Source organism: Gordionus sp. m RMFG-2023, chromosome 5, assembly GCF_954871325.1.
Source record: "Gordionus sp. m RMFG-2023 chromosome 5, tfGorSpeb1-WG-v2, whole genome shotgun sequence".
In the NCBI taxonomy this organism is placed as follows: Eukaryota; Metazoa; Nematomorpha; class Gordioida; order Chordodea; family Parachordodidae; genus Gordionus; species Gordionus sp. m RMFG-2023.
In genome coordinates, this window is record NC_088779.1 from 23,326,482 (window position 1) to 23,348,377 (window position 21,896).

Sequence of the window (21,896 nt, forward strand, 5' to 3'; positions counted from 1 at the left end):
TTACCTAAATATATTGGTTTTGATATATTGTTTAAATACAATTTTAACCAATACCAATACCAATATTAAAAATAACATAATTATTTAGGTTTATCGTGGATAATTATATCGTGGTATTTTTTTTACTTTCATTGCAAAAACTGATTACATCTGTTATTTCTTCCAAATACTACTGTGATATCAATATTTCTGTTATTTATAATTATAGTTTATTTTTATTATGGAAGTAAATTTTTTACATGATATCTATCAATTTTATCTATTTATTTAGGATATTATAATAAATGAAGACCAAATAGAGTTAATAAATATAGATGCTGTTGGTACTAATAATAATAGCGATAATGAACAAAAAGAATTATCAATATCTAATAAAAGACGAAATTCAGCAAAAATCTGGGAATTTTATACTACTTGTGATAATAAAAAAAAGGCAATTTGTAATAAATGTAAAAAAAAAATATCACTTCTCAATTTTGGAACCTCAGGATTATGGACACATCTTAAATCCATCCACCCAACATTATATAAGAAATGTGAGCAAATAAATATTGGCAGTAAAAAAATTAAGACAATAAAATCATTTTTACTTAATAATATAAATAATAAAGCTAATTTAAATAATTTAATTATAAACTTTTTAATTCAAAATAATTTAGCCTTTTCAATAGTTGAGGATATCACTTTTAAAAATTTAATAGCTTATTGTAACCCTTCACTAACATTAGTTTCTAGAAAAACACTAAAAATAGAAATTATGAAACATTATCATAGTTCTTTTATCAATTTAAAATCTGTACTTTCTAACATTACATCTAAATTTTCCTTAACAATGGACATTTGGTCCTCTCCAAATAAAATACCCTTTGTGGGCATAACAATTCATAATATTGATAATGATTTTAAATTAAATAATCATTTATTAAATTTTATTCCTTTTAAATCAGCACATAATTCTATTAATATTTTTAATTCTGTATTAAAAGTAAAATTTGAAATTGATTTTTTTTGCATTACATTAGACAATGCAAGTAATAATTTAGCATTTCTACAAATTTTAAAACAAAAAGATAATTTTGATAATGTGTGCAAATGCTTTTGCCATATTATACATTTGGCTGTCATGGCTGCATTGGAACCCTTAAATACAACTTTAAAAAAAATAAGAAATTTTTAAAAATTTTTAAACTTTCTATATCTAATAATAAACTCGAAAAAATATATCTTGAAAAATATCCACACTTAAAATTTCCTCATCCAATTTTGGATATACCAACACGTTGGAATTCAACATACCAAATGCTTGAATGAGCAATATTGCTCAAACCCTATTTGACAACATATACCAATCATTTACAAAATACCAATCAAGAAAATTATATTAGTGCCTTAGCCTGGAATAATATAGAAATATACCGAGAATTTCTGGAACCATTTAATTTTGCTACAGAGATGGCCTCATGTGCTAATACTCCAACAATTTCAACAATTATTCCTCTATATTCCAGTATTTTTGAGCATGTGGAGAGTTATAATAATAATCCTAATGCTATTTTAAAGACAGCTTCTTTAGCTGCCTTAACAAAACTTAATAAATATTATAATTTTAATAAACACCTATTTATAATTTCAACAATGATTGACCCAAGATTTAAACTATCAAGTCATTTATTAAAGCATAATAATATGTAAACTCTTATTGGATATCTTACTAATGAATACAATATTTATAAAATAAATAATAACAATTCAGCGGAACTTACAAATGAAGCACAAAATAACAAAAAATTGTCCTTTTATGACAAAATTTATCAGGTGAAACCTCATAATAATAACAACTTAGAAATAAGTAAATACGTAGATGAAGCCACAATTTCCAATGATACAAATCTATTAGATTGGTGGAAATTAAATAAAAATAGATATCCAGTATTATCAAAAATTGCCAGAGATTATCTAGCAATTCCGGCCACCTCATCTAGCTCTGAAAGAGCTTTTTCAGAAGGACGGTATGTTATAACAGACCAACGTTGTTCACTAGATGAGCATACTATACAAGCTTGCCTGTGCCTAAAAAGTTGATGCGCATGCAAGATTCATCTTAAATACATAAAAATATTTCCTCTTCTTATATTAAAATTATATCATTCTTTTGCATTATATTTTGTATAAATAGACAGTTATGTTACATTTTTAGTTTACTTATTTTGCTATGTTCTTTGTGATAAATAAAATGGATCAAAATCAATACTTTTATTATTGTTGATACAAAAAATACATGATTAAATCATAATTTTTTATATTCACATCACCTAATAAATTCCTAGTTTAAAAAAAGAATTTGAATTCAGTAAAATTTTGAGTTGGTTCTTAGCTCTGATTTTATGGTATTATGATTTTTTTTCCCATGTTTATTTAAAATTAGAAATTAAGGGTTTTATAATCACTATTTCTATTCTTTTAATTAGTAATTTGAATTTAAAACAAAACCAATATAACCTATAGTTACCAATATAAACCAATACCAATAGCAATACTAATACAAGAAATAGAAAATATTGTTTAATACAATACCAATATTTTAGACCCAATACCAATACAATATTTTGTTAATATTGGGTTTTTACTATTGGTTCCCAGCCCTAACTAGAACTAAACTCACCCCAGTATAACAGATATCATTTAAAAAACAGAATCATATCCTATGCAGATGATGTAGTGATTATTATTAAAAACCTAGAAGAAACCCGAAACCTTATTCTACTACTAAAATCTACAAGTCAAAGAGTTGGGCTGGAGATAAATTTTAATAAGACTATGATCCTCCCAGCAAAACACACTCCCCCTTTCTAAAATATTGTAATTGTATCCGATGTTATCAAGGTAGTCACGAAAGTGAAGTATCTAGGAATCACTCTAGATAATAGAGGAGGATGTAAAGATGAACTAAAGTTGAGAATACAAAAGGCCAGAACAACCTTTTATAAATACTTTAAACTATGGAAGACCAGAGAAATATCTGTCAATACTAGACTTAGGATATTCAATTCTATAGTAATACCAATTTTGCTCTATGGTTGCGAGACATGGGAGATTATTAAAGCCGACAATAGGAGATGCCAAACATTTATCAACAAATGTTTAAGGATCATAAATGGGGTTTTTTATACAAGATTATTTCCAATGAAAACTTATGGAAAAAATCTAAACATACTCCCATTCACACTCTACTAAAGAAAAAACGCATCCAATTTCTGGCTCATATACTAAGACATCCAAATTCCAACCTGGCCCACGACGCCCTCACATGGCTTTTCACTTGCAAAAGGAAATCATATAGCAAATACAAGACACTCTGGTTTCATCGAGTTCTAAAAGACGTAGCAGACCTGAACCTAAATTGGAAACAATTTACCAAATTAAATAAAAATAAAAAATCCATAAATAAACTCCTTAGGATTAAGTCCAATTATCTGAAATAATATCCCCTCCTTTACAATTACTCTCTCCCCTCCTCAAAAACCCAGATACCCGCAACATGAGCACATGTTTCACTTCTTATTTACTCATTATATTTTGTACATAAACCTCTTAAATGCTAATTTTATCTAGAAAGCCTCCTCATGTCCCTTTTACTCTAATTTCTATAGGGCTGTAGGTTTGGGTGTGGGCTGTTTACACTGGTCCTCCCTTTTCAGACCAGCCCACAGACGTTTAAACAATAGTCCTTGGACTATTGTGCGTACAAGAACGTACGGCTTGCCCACAAACGTGTAAAGGGCTTCTCATCTTTTTCCCAAATTTTATTTAATCCAATTAGATGGAAATGAGAAATACCTAGCGTAGCTCTGTTGTACCTACAACGTTTAGAGGGCGTATGCGCTTTATGACGTATGACGACGTAACTCATTCTAATAATTAAATCATTATTTTTAAAAAATCAACATCTTTCTCAATTATATTTTATTAAATACTAAAGTATCAAATACACAAAATTAGTTTTATTTTCTACCAAGTATTACAAACTATATATATATATATATATATATATATTTATACATTTATATATTATCCTACTACAAAGAAAATATATTAATTTTATAAATATTTAACCAGTCAGAAAAGGAATGGGTTATTGTTAATATTTTGGTTATTTTCATTTTAAAAATAAAGCTCTTCATTTATCGGAATAAAGAAAAGTGAAAATTTACCCTGACGATAGATCGAAAAAAAAATGATCTTGAAAAAATATTAATAAAAGATTGACTTTGTAGAATTATTTGTATTATAAAATATATGAGGGATTCAAAATTGAGAAAAGATAATATTTCTTAAAATTATAAGTTTTTTGTACAAAGAATTTTATTTTTAAAAAATTGGGACGAGTAAGAACTTAAGGAATATTACAAATGAGTTTTAATGTATTTTTTTGAATTCTTTCAATTATAAAATTATGTTAAGAATGGGAACTAGAAAAAAGAATAACAGAATAATATTGGAGACATGGGTCATAAAACACGTAAACAAAATATAAGCATTAATTTATATATTTTTTCTTAAAAAAATAAATATAACATGTCGGTATTAATAGTAATATATAGTTTAGTTTAAAAAAAATAATATAAAAGAAGGAAATCAAAATACCTATATTAATAAATATTACATCTGATTTTATTTTTTATATTTTAAAAAAAATCACATAATTATGACAAGTTTAATTTAGATCAATTAAAAAGTGAAATTAAATGACACTAAATAAAAAATAATCCTTGAAAAATTTTTGTGAAATTACGAGGGGAAAAAATAAATCCCATTCTTGGAAAAATATTACTTATTTAAGGTATTAAATAACCAAAATCAATATAAAAAAATATTATATATAATTTCTATTAAAAGACTTTAACTATCATGAAACTTTTTTTAAAAATTAACTATAAAGGATATATATTTTTTCTAATTTTTTTTAAGAAAAAAAAAAATTTTGGTTTTTAAAATATTACAAAAAAAAGAATTTTACAAATAAGTATATATATTTAAAAAAAATTTTTTAGTCAAATTAATTAAAATAATGCGAGTATAATTTTATAAAAACGTGAGAAAAAAAAATTATTGCTCAATTAATGATATTGGTGACATTCAATATAGGTGGGTCATCACTCTCTATCACGATTTCATTGGGATTCGATTTAGAAATGGTCGGGTTATTAAAGTTGCCTGTATTGATATTAGTGGTACCGTAATAGGAAGTGTCTTCAGATGTGTTTATAAGATGGGATTCCATATGCTGATATTTTTAAAAAAATATATCATAAATTATTACTAAATTTCATGTAATCCTTAAAAAAAATTAAGTTTCCAAAATAGACAATTTTTTCCCTTTTTTTTAAAAAAATAAAACATAAATTAAGATTTTATTTATTTTACCCTTCTCATTTGTTCAGTCGTGGTAAATATTCTAGCGATGGGGTACCAAAATTTTGGTAAAGTAATCATCAAAGATGGTTGAGTTTGTGTTAACAAAGGCTTTAATAATCTGTTTTTTTTTTTAAATTATATGATTTATATTTTAAAAAATCAGACAAATTGTAAAAAAAAAAATCCATCTTTTTAAACTTTCACATTCTAAATGAAACTTATTATTCCATTAATATGTTCTTTTCTGAACATTATTACTTATTTTTCCTAGTAAAAATGATGATTAGCCTTTAGTAGTGTTGTTAAACGGCCTAATTCGGGTGATTTCTAAAAAACGACCCAATTAAGATTTCAACCAAAATCATATTATGTAATCCACGAGATTTGACAGAGGTTCAGAAATTTCTGAGAACTATAGGCAAAATCTCCAGGATTACATAATATTATTTAGGCCAAAATTTTAATCGGGCCGTTTACCAACACTAACTTTGATTAGTTTAAAAACTCGAGAAAGATATACCGAAAATTATAAATCAGTAAATTCCTGTTTAAAATTATTTCAAGGCATGGTTTAATGTTGTTAAACGGCTCGATTTCGTCGATTCTAAATTAAGATTTTTTTGACAAAATAATATTAAGTAAGCCTCGAGATTTGGCTAATTGATGACCGAACCTTTGCCATCTATAAGCAAAATATCTAGGCTTGCGTAATATTTTTTGGCTAAAATTTTGAGTTGATCGTTTTTAAAAAGCGAGCAATTTTAAAAATACTAGCGGTGCTAGCATAATTTATTTAACTGAACCGGGTAGGATATACCGGGATCGATTTTAGAAGCTAAAGGGAAGTTGCCATTTAAAAAAAAATAAATAGCATAATTAAATATCGGATGAAAATGCAAATGAAGGCGTCAATAATTTTAGAAATATCACAAAAAAAAACATAATTTACAAGATAATATTTTTAAAATAAATAAAAATTAATTAATTTAAATTATTCATCTTTAATTTCGTAATTATTTTCCCTTCCTTCTCTCCCCGTTTCCTGTCATACATATCATATATTTACTTATAATCAAGATAACCCCACGTCCGAACCAAAAAATTGTGAGAATACGAATCTGGGGTCACATTGGTATTAGAAGTTCCTAACCTATCTTCCTCGTTCATAGCATCATGTGAATATTGGTTATTGGTAAAAATTTGATTTACGTTTCTCTAAAAAAATAATAAAGAAAATTAATCTACAATAATTTTAAAAAAAAAGAAAAGACAGAGGAAATTTATATATACCATTTTTTTTAAATTGTTCAGATCATTAAAAAAATATACATATATTTCTTGAATTTTAAAATTCTTTCTTTTTCACAATATAATAATGCAAATAAAGGATTATTCTCAATTATATTTTAACCAGGCGCGCATGCAGCGGGGGGGGGGGCCCTCCCGCCAACCAAAAAATGCAGATGCCGGATGATTATATTTTTCAAAAATATTATTGTTAATATTAATTTACATTTCTTAATATTTATTCCTATCTCATATATATATTTAATTATATTTATTTATCACATTCATCTACTAAGTTATTTTATCAATTAATTTCGATTTCAAGTTTTCCTTGGCGTAATTTACCTATTATTTTCAAATTTTAGTGGCGTATTATTTAGTCAAATAATAATTATCTCTGAAACTCCTTGTCCAACAGGGAGAAAGAAATTACAAGCTTGTCCAACGAGATCGAGTCTCCACCAGTAACAGCTTTTATGGAGTTAGAAGAGCCGATTATTAATGCTATTATTGAAATATCACAATGGCTTGAAAGATATATTTCCTCAGAAGCAAGAAAATTATTGGATTCAATACCTATTTTAAATTTTTTTTCTCATTAGAATGTATTATTTAATTATATAACTATTTTAAGTAATACTTTTCAAAAACATGACATTGACTTGATTAAGAAGATGAGAATAGCGGAGAGCATTTTATTAGAACTCAAGGAAATTAGAGCTAATGTTGATCAAGAATTTCATATTTTATATGTTATTGTTGAGTCAAAAGCAGAGCTATACGTGTTTAATATATGTCCCCCTCGACTTGCAGCAAGCAAGCTCATCGTCAAAACATTAATATAGGATCAGTAGAAGAGTATTAAAAACAAATGTCCCCACTCTTAGATACATTTATAACCCAAATAAATGAATGGTTTTTAATTCATCATGCAGCACTTACAAATCCGCAGATATTACTTTCACAAAAGCCTTTCCAACCTTTTTCAGATGGTGATAGAAAAAAATAAATATTTGTTAGATTTTTATCATGAAGATGTTAAAATATCTTATGATGCCTTATTAGCTGAATAACTATGATTAAAAGATTAACTATGGTTGATACAGTCCCAAAAAATGCTATGGATGCGTTGCATTATTTCAAACACATTTAGAGATTATATTCCCAATGTATTAAAAAGGTTATATATATATTAGGAACTCTTCCCATTAGTAAACTAATGAGAGAACATTCTCTTTTTAAAGAAGAATAACAGACCCATGCAGAGGTACCGTTTGCAGGGCACGGACCCGATTTTTTTTAAAATTTTTTCGACCTGGGTTTTTTTTTACATTTTCAGGCCCAACCTGGGTGTTTTTTTTTAAAAAAAATTTCGAGCCTGGCCCGGTTATGTTTAAAAAAATTAAAATACGGTCCGGCTCGGGGGCCGGGCCTGCAAGTCTCTAAAAAACATACCTATGAAATACAACTTCTGAAAGTAGATTGAATGATTTGGATCTTTTGAATATTCATAGGCATTTAACGCCAAGCAAGGATAGATAATTGAAAAATTAGCTCAAAACATACAAAATACAATTATTCCTAAGAAACATTTTGTGTATTAATTTATATTTCCAACATTTAAATTTTTGATACTTTATATATTTTATAAGGCTCAAAAAATTTAAATTTCAATTTTGGGTCATTTAAGTGATTCACATCGTGGTTATATTCACTTTATATTTTATAATTCACATTTATTTTATAGTTTTTCAATGCTGGTTTATATATATAATATTTTTATAATTCACATTAATTTAAAATTGTGTATTAGAAAAGTTATTAGTCCTAATAAATTTATGAGTATTTTTAATTAACAATAATATTTCTTAAAAAATTTTATTTTCCCATCCCCCAGACCAAATTCCTGCGTACGCGCCTGATTTTAACATTTTTATCGTGGGTATATAGGAATATAGTATTGAAAAGTGCCGATATATTATTGTAATACAATAAAACAATGCAACTTGCCTAATTAGAGTACACGATGATCCGAGCATCAAACACATTATTATTTTCTTATATTTTATCAAGATAACTTATGTTAATAAATAAGTGCACATACTTTAATTATCTTATAATTGGAATTTTAAAAAATAAATATTTGACCCGGCGATGCTAACATCAGACAAGTGGCAAAATAATATATTAAATTAATTTATTACCTTTGCATTCGCAAACACTTTTAACTTTAATAATGTAGATATAAATATGATATTTATTTATTTTTTTAAATTTATAACCCATGGGATAATTTTATATATATATCATTGACCGGTCCTATAAAAAAATTATAAAATCAAAGGTACTAAAATGTGTGCCCGAGTTCGACCAGTGCGTGATCGGAACGGGCAGGTCGGTAAGTAGATTTAATCTACAGTTTAAAAAAAATATGACTCATATTTTGGGGAAAAATAATTATTATTAGGGAGCTGAGAAATTACTTTAAAATAGCAATAAATTTGATCGAGTTAAAGCCATCCATTTTTTGTTTACCGACCATATTCAAATCAGAAATGTATTAATAAAAAAAATTAATTTCCCGATAACCATAGAATATATTATAAACATTAATATACCGGTTAGTGTAGATGGCCGATACTTAGTGTTCGGTGCATTTATTTTTTAAAATATTATAATTTTCTCTATATCTCAAATAAGGAGTGGGCTATAAATATGATTGGAATAATAGCTAACATTAATGGCGTCTTGAGTGTCATGGTCACCAAATTTTTGATATTTATCGATATCGTTTTCGTTCTGGATCTGAAGGATGGAAGATTTTTTACCTCTCTCAGATTTCTTTCTTTTGTCGTTATCCTCTACAGAATCGGCACCGGATCCTACTCTGTAATATAAAGAGTATAAATAATAGCATGAGTAATTTTAGGCACAAATTTTGCTATAAGGACATTTGCCATGATTCCATTAGGTCGATCACGTTGGGGCCTATCATGGAAAAATTTTTATATTAGTGGTTGGTAAATAGAATATTTAGAGTTAATAGCCTACAATCATGACACCTTTCCTTAGCTGTTGAATATCGAGCGTTTCCAGCGAGCGATGAACAAGAGCTTGTGAAAAATATAAAACTTAGTTACCGACCATAGATGAATTCAAGGTCAGGGAGAATGTCACAATTAAGATTTCAAATAATTTTAAAGTAAGATGGTAAATTTTAAACAACATTTTAACTCCAAATTTAAAACCCCCTTGATCCTGAAAAATATAGCCATTAATTCAAGCAAATTCCTTTAAATACTTGATTTTAAGCATGGAAAGGGCGGAGGGCGTGAGACTACCGCAAAAAAGCACGGTTATTATGACTATAACGCTCGTCGTGGTGTACAATGCTCTTCTTTGCGGGGTCGAAGTATTTCTGATGGCTAAAGCAAAAGCCATAGCCCCTCGGAGACCTTTTTTTAAGTGTGTTAAATTTATAAAATGATTTCAAATAACATATTTCATAAAGAATTAGGTGAATCATCTAATTAATCTGCAATTTTCAAATATTTCTTGCATTTAAACCAAATTCATTTTTTTTAAAACTCTTATAAAACTTATTTTCTATATAGGATATATCATTAGATCCACCTTATTAAATCATGGACTACTTGTTGGGTCAATCAAAATATCTGACCCCCATCCCAAATTCCCTCATATTTACATACATCATTCATAACCTGCCAAAATATCAAAGATTATTCGATAAAAAAACATAAATCAATAAATTGTGACACGCTAGTTGCATTGAACAATACAAGAAATACTAAAAATTCAAGGGTTAAATTAAATATTAGAGAGAATATAAGCCTGTTAAATTTTCCATATTATGCAAATATATTATCCCAATAAATGTTTATAAAGCTAATTATATAAAAAAATCTACAAACCCGAAAACATGAGCATGTGTTGAGTATTTAGAGGAATAGGTCTGTTTCTTCCCAAATTTAGCAAGAAAGATAGCGGATAGATATTGCACAAACGGGAAATAAATATAGCTATCTGTAGTGGAAGACAAAAAATAAATAAGTTATATATCCCAAAGGCGAAAATCCGTAATTTAAGTAGGGTTTTTAAGAATAATCTAAATTAATAATAAAAAATTCTCTTTGTGGCTTGCCTCACACTAAAACGAAATGAGCACCATTTTGTGAAAATGATATTTCGCAACAGCTATAAAATTAGTGTAATTTTTTATGTTAAATAGGCCTAAAAAGAATCATTCGTTATTCGATTCGAATTTTATGAATATTCGAATCGAATATGAATAATGTGAAAAAATATTTGTCGAATAGTAAGATTTTATTATTCGATTCGAATTATTCAAATTATTTGTAAATTTTTGTTTATATTCGTAATTTTTTGGAAATATTTTATTTTTTCGTCGTTAGTATTCGTAAGTAAGTAAAAATATAAAGTATATATTAAATTTTCTAGTGGATTTTTTTTAAAAATTTTATTTTACTTTATTTCATTTTTCATCTTCATAAGAAGTAAAACATTTAATTGTTGTTTTTATATGATAATTTAATTAATTTTTTTAAATATTAATATTATTACATTATATATATATATATAATATAAGTTCGGATAAGGATAAGAAATCATTGGGTTTTATTTAGCTTATTATTTTATGTAAATTTTGATATGCTATAACGACAATTAGCTTAGTTTTACTAAAATTACTAAGATGTCATTTTAAAACATCCACATCTGTTTAGCAAAATATAATCTATTTTTTTACAAACATTTTAAAAAAATTTCGAATCGAATATTTTATTATTAGTATGAATATGAATAATGAATTATTCGATTAGATTTTTGGTAGGCCTATTGCTAAACATATGTTGTTTGTGTTGACAGGCTAAATAAGTTTAATTTCTAATGTGAGGTGAGCATATGGCTAAAGCCTTGCAAGATGAGTTTAAAACCCCGAATTTGAGCCCGCCTTCATTGTTAATCGATAAAAAAAATTGATTTTTTTTTAAAAAATAAGCCCAAAAAATATTTAATAAATTTTGAAAAATAAATGATCTCAAAACAAAGTAACAACTAACTAAAGCTGAAACGATTAATCCCATATGAAATTTGTGATTTTGAAACGTGAACAGGGAGACGCCGATGTAGGAAAATATAAAATTTTCGATGAGAAAACTCATTAGTTCGTAAATCTGTTGTAATTATAATTTAATAAAATAGTTTAAAATTTTTTATATAATAATAATATTTGAAGCAAATTTGTTTCTTTTCAAAGGAAAAAAATACAAAAAATAACGCTAAATATAAAGTAACATTTCAATTTATTAATTCGCTATTTAGATATATATTCATTTAGTGCTATAGTCCGAGCTAAATCCATAACATAGTCCCCAACTTTACCATATTCGAAAAACAAATTCTTTTAGGCAACAATGGGACTAAATATTTCGTGCCCTATGACAAGGGGCTTCATTTTATACAAGGAATAATGATTGGAAATCGAGTAAAATAAAAAATATTCCTCATTGGTATGGGGGAGGACTAGAAAATATAAAAACTTTCATCGCTAATTCCTTAAAATATCATTTGCGGAGCTCATAAATGTGTATGGATTAGTGGAAAACCTAAACTCATGTTAAAAAGCCCGATTTGGGTCGATTTTTAAAAACGGCCCGATCAAGATTTTAGGCAAAATGATATTATGAAAGCCTGAAGATTTTGCTCATAGATTGCAGAAATATTTGGAATCTGACAAATCTTGAAGCTTACATAATATTATCTTGGCTATAAGCATAATCGGACCGTTTTTAATAATCGACCCAAATCGGGCTTTTTAACAACACTAAAACTTATGATCGAAATCAAGTCATAATTAGTTACACGCGCCCACTTAATCATTCTCAAGTTTCTAGCTTTTATTTATATTTACACGATTAACAGTTTCTAAAAGAATTTATACAAACATAAATGTGAAAATGATTTGAAAAATGAGAATGTACGAGTGGGATATATAGTTTAAATTGAAATGAAATATGAGAGAGAAAGAAAGAAAAAAAAATGAATATAAACTTGTCTAGTTCTGTATTGGGATTGTTTCGATAAATTGTGATAAGTGTAATGAGCCTGAAATATACCGGCGAATAAAACGGCGACAATCCCTTAATTTAAATATATTTTTTTTAAACCCAAAATACTATGTTTTCAATTTCGCTAAATTATTTTCTATTTATTCCTCTCATACCTTAATTTCTTTCTTTCGTTCCCTCCACAGAACCTCCCAAAACGAATTATATATTTTAATAAATAAAAAATAATGTTACCCGATAATTGAGAGACTTCCGCGATCAGAAATGTACTATAGGACATTAAGAAAAATAAGGAGGTTTCTAGCAAAGGAAAGTCCCTGATTTTCGTGAACTTAGTCATGTGTAAGGAGTCAAAAGTTAGATAATCAAAATAATAATCGGTGTTAAGGAAAAAAAATATATTCATATTGGCAAATTTTCATTTAATATAAAGATATATATTAACAATTTGAGTAAGAGGCAGCAGCGGAGCAACGCTGAACCTAGGGTCGAGATCCGAACGGTTTTAAATAACTCTTAAATCCGGTTTTGTTATCTGTAAAGTTATAACGTTCTCGTTTTTATTTTTCGATCCTAAAACAAATTATGATGCGATTTACAAAGTTGGTCCTTTCATCTTTTAACGCGTACCACTTTACATAAAATTTTTTTAAATTTCGCGGTGTCCATCGAGGAAATGCGCGCTTGTCCCATCTGGCCCCCGCCCCACACCTAAATTATGTTCCATTCGAGCATAACCCCTTTGGCCCGAATCTTAAAATAAAAATTTTAAAGCCCATAATAAAAATTCAAAATCCGAGATCGGTGTTAAGAAATTTAAAACCTGGGCCGGCCTAGTACCTTTTACACACCTATTAATCTCGAAAAATTTAATATTATAATAATGTTTTTTTTAATTTACAAAAAAAAAGGATATGATAGCCGTAATAAATCCCATACAGAATCCTATGGAAAGTGACCCCATAAAAACAACGCAAAAACGCCAAATGGTGTTCAAGAAGGTGATGAAGTTTATCTTGGATCCGCCGCCGCTCCCAACGTATTTATCTATAGTGCTATTCGAGAGGGGCGAGGGAATATAAAATGAATATTAATAATTAGCCAGTTTGAAATAATTGGGGCTAAAAAAAATATCGGCAAAATAATGTAATGCCATAGATCACAAAATTCGCGCTTCCGAAATCTGGCAAAAAATTTGGGGGGTCGGTTAATAAAGGATTGGAAAGATCGAACCCACCGGCCTGCGTAAAGATTAAAATAATCAATTAAAATTTATTTATTATCCACGTTAACAATTTAAAGACTCTTTAGAAAGTTACTAATAAAAAAAAATTTCTTTTCTTTTAAACTGACCTCCGGCGAAATATAGCAATAAATGGGCCAATAATGTTCATTTAATTGGTGGAAGAGTTGCAGTAGAATTCGGAACAAAAAAAAATTGAATATTCAAAAAATAATTAAAAATTAAATAAATCATAATTAACAAAAAGCCTATAACCCCCCCCCCCATCCAAAAAATAAATAAATAAAATTTAACAAATATTCAATTTTGTAGATTTAATGTTAAATCTACTACTATTTCAAAATATTAAAAGCACTTCTTTTCCCTTTTGAAAAAATATTCAATTTTTTTAAAAAAGAAAATAAATTAACTTACAGAGCAAGCACCATGGCTATCGCGTCGTTTAGCACACTCTCACCGAACACTAAGGAGTAAAGGTTTGAATCGACTTTACTATCACTAAATATAGCCAAAACGGCCACTTTAAATGACATAGTATAATAAACAAAATTATTAATGCGCGTGAAGATTATGGAAATAAACAATTGGATTATTTAATATACAGTAAAACTTGTCTAATTTTAGCTCTCAATTCGGGAAATTCTTCCATAATTTGACTAAAATCCATGGAGCTCAATCAAATTCCTAGTAATCCATTATTTCATCTCAATAAATTGGGGAACTGTATAAGTTGGGCAAAAATATTTGTCCCAACGGTGCCCAAATTAGATAGGTTTCACTGAAATATGAAATTGTCCATAATTAATATAATCTAAGTTTCGGAACATAAAACCTATACTCTCCCGTAGTTTAGGTTCCGTTAACGAACCAAGCCGCTTAAACCTAACTAATAAAAATTGAAGGTTTGGGACAAGAAAAAAAATAAATATTTAAATTTCAACAAATCAAATTGCAAATGTCCGGAAATTGTAGCAAAAGATCAGTTAATTTTTTTGAATATTTCTTAAGTTAGTGCTTCAATATTCCGATAAAAAAAAATAATGTAAATGGTCCAGAAAATTTAAATCTGAATATTAAGTATCAAAAAAATTATTAGTATTAAAACCAAGACATTTCATAAAATTATTATTTTTATTCATCAAAATAAAATGGTAATTTTAAAATAATTTCCTCTAGTGCTTCCACCTAATGCTTATATCATAAAAACTAGTCTTGTTAAACGGCCCCCGATCTGGGTCGATTTATAAAAACGACCCGATTGAGATTTTGACTAAAATAATATTATGTAAGGTACGAAATTTTGCTCATAGATGCCAGAAAGGATCGGACCCCTATTTGCCAAATCTCGAGGCTTATAGATCATATTATTTTGGCTAAAATCTTAATCGGGCTGTTTAACAACACTAATAAAAACTAATCAACCAAAATAAATAAAATTTAGCATATAATATTCCAAGATATATTTCAGGGAGCTACTGCAAATTCTAGATCATAATAATTAACCGTTTTTATGTAATATCGATTCCAGCATGCCGGGTGTGATATAAAACCACCGGAGTATTGAAATGTTAATATTAAAAAAACAAATACAATAAAATGATTCAAAACTTTTTTTTTACATTTTCTAAATATATAGAAATGATTAAAAAAGAAATACCCGGGTCCGTGGCTGAGATGGTGGCTCCGAAAAATAAGCAATCGTTAAATCTAAAGCCCAAAGAAGGCCATATTAGAGTCAAAGCAAAAAATATGCTCCTATGTTTAGTTTGTGTTTTATTTTGTTAAAAAAAATTATTTTAAAATAAATATACTGCAATCATTTTGTCCTTTATTTCTTCCTTCCTTTCTTTCCTTTTTCTTTCTTTCTTTTTTCTATATTTATTTATTTATTTTCTTTCTATCTTAGTGATGCATAGCCCCACTCAAGCCGGCTCACTCTCGAGGTTGAGCACCAAAAATCGGCTCGACCATGGAGTGCGAGCCTGAAAAAATTGGCCCAAACTTGAAGGGCTTCACCGATTTTTTCGGCCATAATCTCGGTTAAGTTGGAGTCGGCTTGTTTGGAGCGATTTTGCATCGCTATATTTATATATCTATCTTTTATGAGTCGATAAAAAATGTATAAAGATAAAAAAAAAATTTATCATGCAAAATTAATAATTTTAGCTAAACCCAGCCACGAAAGCGGAAACGACCGTACCCACAAAAGCGAAAGTTGTGATAGTTCCGATGTTATTGAAAAAATTGGCCTTTGTAAGAATAAATATTATATTATATATATTTTTTTTTTAATTGCTCCGAAATAGTTACGTGAAGGTGGATAGATCGGATAATTAAACAGATATCATTTTCTTTATTTAAATTGAGTAGCAGGGGATTATAAATTTAAAAACGTCAAAAAGCGGGAACATGTTATGAATGATAAAATTTCTGGAACCATAAATCAAAAAGTAGTCATAACTGTAGTACAACCACATAAAACAAGTTTTAAGATAAATCTTTTCCCCGTAATAAAACTTATTCGTTCTTTCATAGATTTCTTTTTTATTTAAATCCCTCTAAAATTTTGATCTAACATTTGAGATACGGAGGAATGGAGGAAGCGTGCAATTTATTTTCAAAAATCTGCTGGAATTTTATTTTTGTTCTCACTCAGGAGTCACGACCCGCCAAATTATGAAGTTGGGGAAAAAACAAGCCCATTTTTTTTATAAAACGACTTTAAAAACATTTACAAAAAAAAAATTTATATTTGACGATCCCATACCTCTTTTTTTAAACTCGATATAGATGTTGATTTTGACTTTGTTTTTCTATTTCCTTCCTTCTTACTTATTTTATATAAATAAAAGTTTTTAAAAAATTGAATTACCCTGTTAAGACTGTAGCCAGCATTAAAGATAATAGGAGGAAGTAGCACGTTGAAAAATACCTCTGGGTCAAACGTTAACTATATATAAAATAATAATTGAAACGTCAATTAGTAACAATTTATGTATGGTTATTTTAAAAAAAATTGTATATCTTGCATGGGTCTGGTTATTGAGTCGGGAATTTGAATATATATATAATATATCTAGAGGATTAAAATACGGATAATTTTGTACCCATTAAATTTCCAGATCTAACATTTTCCAAAAATATCCTCATATAAATTTTTAAAAGTAAATTTATTTTTTAAAAAATAATATCATGATTATGTATCAAGTAACCACAAGCCGAGGTTAAAGGTCGTGAGTTTAATCCAACGAAAAAAACCAAAATAAAAAACTTGAAGAGCAAAGAAAAAAAAACAGAATAAAAACATGCATTTGAATATTATTTTTGTAACAAAATTTTAAGGTATAATCTATAAAATTAAAAAACATAATTTATGCCACAAAATATTGAAGTTTATATTTCCCATAATGATCATAGTAGTAATAAAAATAATAATAACCCCCTCCTCCAAAAAACAGGAAAAAGACATTTGTTAGATATATATATAACTACAAAAAATACGAACATCGTGAGGTTTTATATTTTTAAAAAAAATTGAAAATTCCTTCGAGTATTTCATTTTTCCGGCCCGATAATTTTTCTAAAGTTACCAGTCTTACCCGACCCGTACTATCATTTTTAGAAAATAAATCCTTCCTGTTTCGGCTCAAAATTCCGATCCGAAACCTGAACCCATCCCCCTCTCCCATCCCAATTAAAAATGCTCGTTGATAATCGTTTATAATTTAACCAAGATCCAAGTCTGTCCCGGGAGGCCCATTGTCTGAGTCAGAACTAACCAGTTCGCAATTAGCGTTTATTTTAAATTATTTTTCCTGCCCCGTTTTCCAAAATAAGATATATTTTATTTGTAAGGGATAGACAACAAAGACAGACAGATATGGGTATTGAATCATTTTTTTTTTAAATAACAAAATATCGCCTATATTTAATAAACCAATCGCGATATTTATTTTTTTGGCGTCATAAAAATCAATACCTATTTTTTTTTCTATTTTTTAAAAAAAAAATAAATCAAAATAAATTAAAATGCTTCTATGGTTCCCTTTTAGGTCGTCCCCCTACCATAATTTTTATGCCGGACTCATATTGGGATATTATCCGACGCGATTAAACAGCTGATCGGTTTTTAAAACCTGTTTATGAGATCAATTTTTTTTAAAATTAATATTAATCTTATTTTTTGTTCTAAATGTAAGAATTATTGATTAATAAAGGAAAATCAATCTTTAAAATAATCGATCAGGTGTTAAATCGTGTTCCACTATGAATCCACCCTTACTGTCTAAGAAAAAACTTCTTAGCTACACATCTTAACTGGTAAAAGCTAGCGATAATACCTTGTTTTCTAACTCGGTATTTTCGAGTGATTTGATATTGCTCGCCTGACCGTATAGGGCTCTATTGGTTATCTTGTACGCGAATGTGGAAAAATTAACGGAGCTGCCTGTTTATTATATAACACATAATATTTCCCGTTATATTCATAAGGATTTGATTTTGAATAAAAATTTTACAACTTTCTCTATTTCCAATTTTCCTCCTTAATAAAAAAAAAAATAAGCTACTTTTCCTCTATCTCTAAGATTCCAAATCAATAACTGACAGGCGACAAGATATCATGTGTTTAAAATGTATTGTACCGTGTAGGGACAAGAGAAGGTTGGTAGGGAAAAAATCGGCAGAATAATTCTTGGAGACTTGTTTGAGAGCCACATGAGCCGTGAGGGGTTGACTAGAAAATTTTCCGTGTTTTAATCCATATTTTATAACGGCGCCAGCTATCAGACCTTTAAATTGGTATTTCAATGATTAAATTTAATATAATAACGAATTATGATTAGATTTTGTAAAATAAAACATTATTAAATTAGCAATATTGAAATTAAGCAAAAAGAATTTTATAAATAAATGCTTAATATTTGCCCAGTAATAATTTTAATTACATTAATCAATCTGAATAGTGTTGTTAAAAGGCTCGATTTGAGCCGATTTTTAAAAGCAGTTAACTCAATATTTTATCCAGAAAAATATTACACATGCTAGAAGATCTTGGTCAATGATGGGCATATATGTTTGAACATCCATTAGTTAAATCTCGAGGTTCACGCAATATTTTTTGGGCTAAAATAATGGCTATTTTTAAAATCGACTCAAATCAAGCCATTTAACAACCCATATCTGAGTATATAATTTATAATCTAAAAAAAATATTAAATATGTTTGATTATTTTAACTTAATTAATATTTTTATGTAAATTTAGAATTAATATTTATAAATTTAATAATTCTAGATTAATTTTGTATTTTTTTACATTTTGTTTTATGTATTTGTAAATTTTAACAGATAGTTTATTTTCAAAAGAGCTGATTATTATATGGAAAAATAAATTGTAAGGATCACTTTATTATTCATGAAAATTTTTTATTTTCTTTTATTTTAAAAGAATAAAAAGAGAAAAAGAATGAAAATTATTTATAGGGTATTGCCATCAGTGATGATACTCTTATATTGAAAATAAATATATTTGGTATTTTTAGGTATCTAAATTAAATTTCCATATTTATATCTGGAAAATACATATTCTATATTTGGTTTCTTTTATAAATTTAACAAAGGAGCATTGTTTATTCTATTTATTAAATTTTGAAAAATCTTATATTTATATTTTGTTTGTATTTTAAATCCTTGGGTTATTTTTTTTAAATAACAATATTTTATTATACCACATATAAGTTTAAATAATAAATGTTTAATTAATATTAATTCATTATTTTTATTGATACTCACTAAGATAAATTTAGATTGATTCAATTTATAAATAATTATTTGGCCAGGAACTCAGCTTAAGTCATATATATGGAATTTATAAAAATTATTTGGCCAGGAACTCAGCTTAAGTCATATATATGGAATTGATCTTATTATAAATATGAATCAAGCTTCCTAAGAGGAAAAAACAAGAAATAATGAGAAAATGGAGAAATTTTGGTGTTCAATTTTTTGGGTTGTCGTTATCTTTTTTGAAGAGACTATCACAATTAGTCAATCCTAGGGCATACTTTCTCCATAAACTAGATATTGGACCTTATATAAACAAGTTCTGTGACCTTCTCATTTTTTTAAGATCCCATTTCATGATTATGACTAAAAATAAATATTTCCAAAGTATTTTAATTAATTTACTCTTCTCTGATATTTTTTTAAAAATTATATATTAACTAAATTGGGACAATAAGAATTGAGCTTAGGTCATTAAAATCATTTTGGGAGCAACATGAGAGAATTAAACATATAATTAAATATGCTATTATATGTAAATTATAAAGTACCATAAATAATATAATTTTTATATTTATCAAATCTTAAAATTAAAATTATATTTAAAATTATAATTGTTACCATAAATAAGGGCTAAACCAGTTTCATGTAAATATGGAATGCGACGATGTTTGAATAACCATACAGTTAATAATGCAAATATTAATAGTACATTAAAAATTAACAAATTAAGACTGTCTAAAATATGTTGTTTCTTAACTAATTCCTCATATATAATATCATAGGATTCACTCATTTTTTATTCAGATTAAAAAGTAAATATTTAATTTTTTCTTAGAGCTCCTATGCAACATGCTTCGAGATAATAAAAAAATGTAACAAACGTCAAAAGTATGGCTTTTAATTAACACGTGATAATAAAAACATATGAATGCAAGTAAAATTATTTTAGGTATCTATCAATTCCTTTCCTTGTCATTACGCTAAAACCTCTTCTTTTCAAAACACAAATACCTTTATATACCACGAGTCCTATGGATCAGTAAAGTTCTCTCATTTATTGGGTAGGTATTTTTAGTATCGACCGCACTAATGTGCTATTAGTGTTGTGTCAATGCTATTATTAAGATTGTGAAATTTATCAATTGAATAAAATCAAAAAATTATGACTCTTATACAATCTATTTTAAAACAAAAATTATGGTTAATGATGACGTTATGTACAAACCTTATTACATATAATTATTATATTACTAGTTGATTATCCAAACTTTCGATCGATTATAGATGAAAAGGATTTTGCTAGAGATAAGTGGCACATTTAGGTTGGCTGTTCCATATAAAGTCATAAAATTATTTTAAGGTAAGAGACGTGGAGGTGAGGAGGGTAGTCATAAGATTTGGTGCACCGGCTATATCTGGGTTAGAATTAGGAGGGATATATTTGACCATTGATGACTGAGGAAGGCGTTGGATCCATTATCCTTTAGATAGAATGTAATAGCACGTTACTGTGCAATAGTAAACATGATCCAATTTAATCCAACGTACAAATTGTTGTAAATGATTGAAAAATAATTAAAATTAACGTAAAATAAGGGAAAGTAAAAAAAATCCTTATACAAACAATCACATTTTTTAGGGTTTTTTTTATCGATTATGTTTGTTAATATTCTAAGACAATCATAACATCAAAATCCTGGGGGGAAAATTTTGTTCTTTTTTTATCAAGCAATCGGGTGTCTTAAAATTGGCGCAACCCCCTTAGTTATATACACTTTGTTCAGCATAAATGAAAGGGATTACTTGGTTATCAATTTCAAATTTTATATGGCTAATTAATCTAAATAATAAAATAAATAAACACAATAATTTTACCTATAAATTTTATTCAAGAATTTGATGTACCCATATTGAAGGCCTTTCGTTATGTTACGTTTTTGAAGTATAATTTTGGTTTTTCCCTCCTTTCTAATAACTTTATTTATCTTTCTTTCAATATTATTATAATATATTGTATACTATTGGGAAAATGGGAAGGGGGGAGGGTATTTATTCGCTT

At 27.4% G+C, this 21,896-nt stretch overlaps 1 protein-coding gene across 1 annotated transcript; it reads right to left on the reverse strand.

Moving 5' to 3' along the window:
• Window positions 1-5,035: 5,035 nt before the first annotated feature.
• LOC135930485 (sodium/hydrogen exchanger 9-like) lies at window positions 5,036-20,675 on the reverse strand. The gene is made up of 17 exons (XM_065467286.1): window positions 20,456-20,675; window positions 18,696-18,842; window positions 18,393-18,499; window positions 16,925-17,002; window positions 16,225-16,301; window positions 15,710-15,807; window positions 14,467-14,572; window positions 13,724-13,864; window positions 13,044-13,147; window positions 12,793-12,881; window positions 11,802-11,915; window positions 10,635-10,746; window positions 10,004-10,157; window positions 9,439-9,589; window positions 6,482-6,630; window positions 5,425-5,533; window positions 5,036-5,284 (listed from the first exon to the last, which is right to left on the reverse strand). The coding sequence occupies exons 1-17, from the start codon at window positions 20,628-20,630 to the stop codon at window positions 5,114-5,116; spliced, it is 2,082 nt and encodes a 693-aa protein (XP_065323358.1). The 5' UTR covers window positions 20,631-20,675; the 3' UTR covers window positions 5,036-5,113.
• Window positions 20,676-21,896: the final 1,221 nt, after the last annotated feature.

Bases quoted from the DNA above. Each gene is read 5' to 3' on its own strand.
- LOC135930485 (XM_065467286.1), bottom strand. From the start codon at position 20,630: ATGAGTGAATCCTATGATATTATATATGAGGAATTAGTTAAGAAACAA. The intron at 9,590-10,003 runs GTATTTAAAGGA...TTTATATTACAG, and splicing joins CTTTCCATGCTTAAAATCAA to AGTAGGATCCGGTGCCGATT. The intron at 5,534-6,481 runs GTAAATATATGA...AAAAAAAAACAG, and splicing joins TGGGGTTATCTTGATTATAA to ATTATTAAAGCCTTTGTTAA.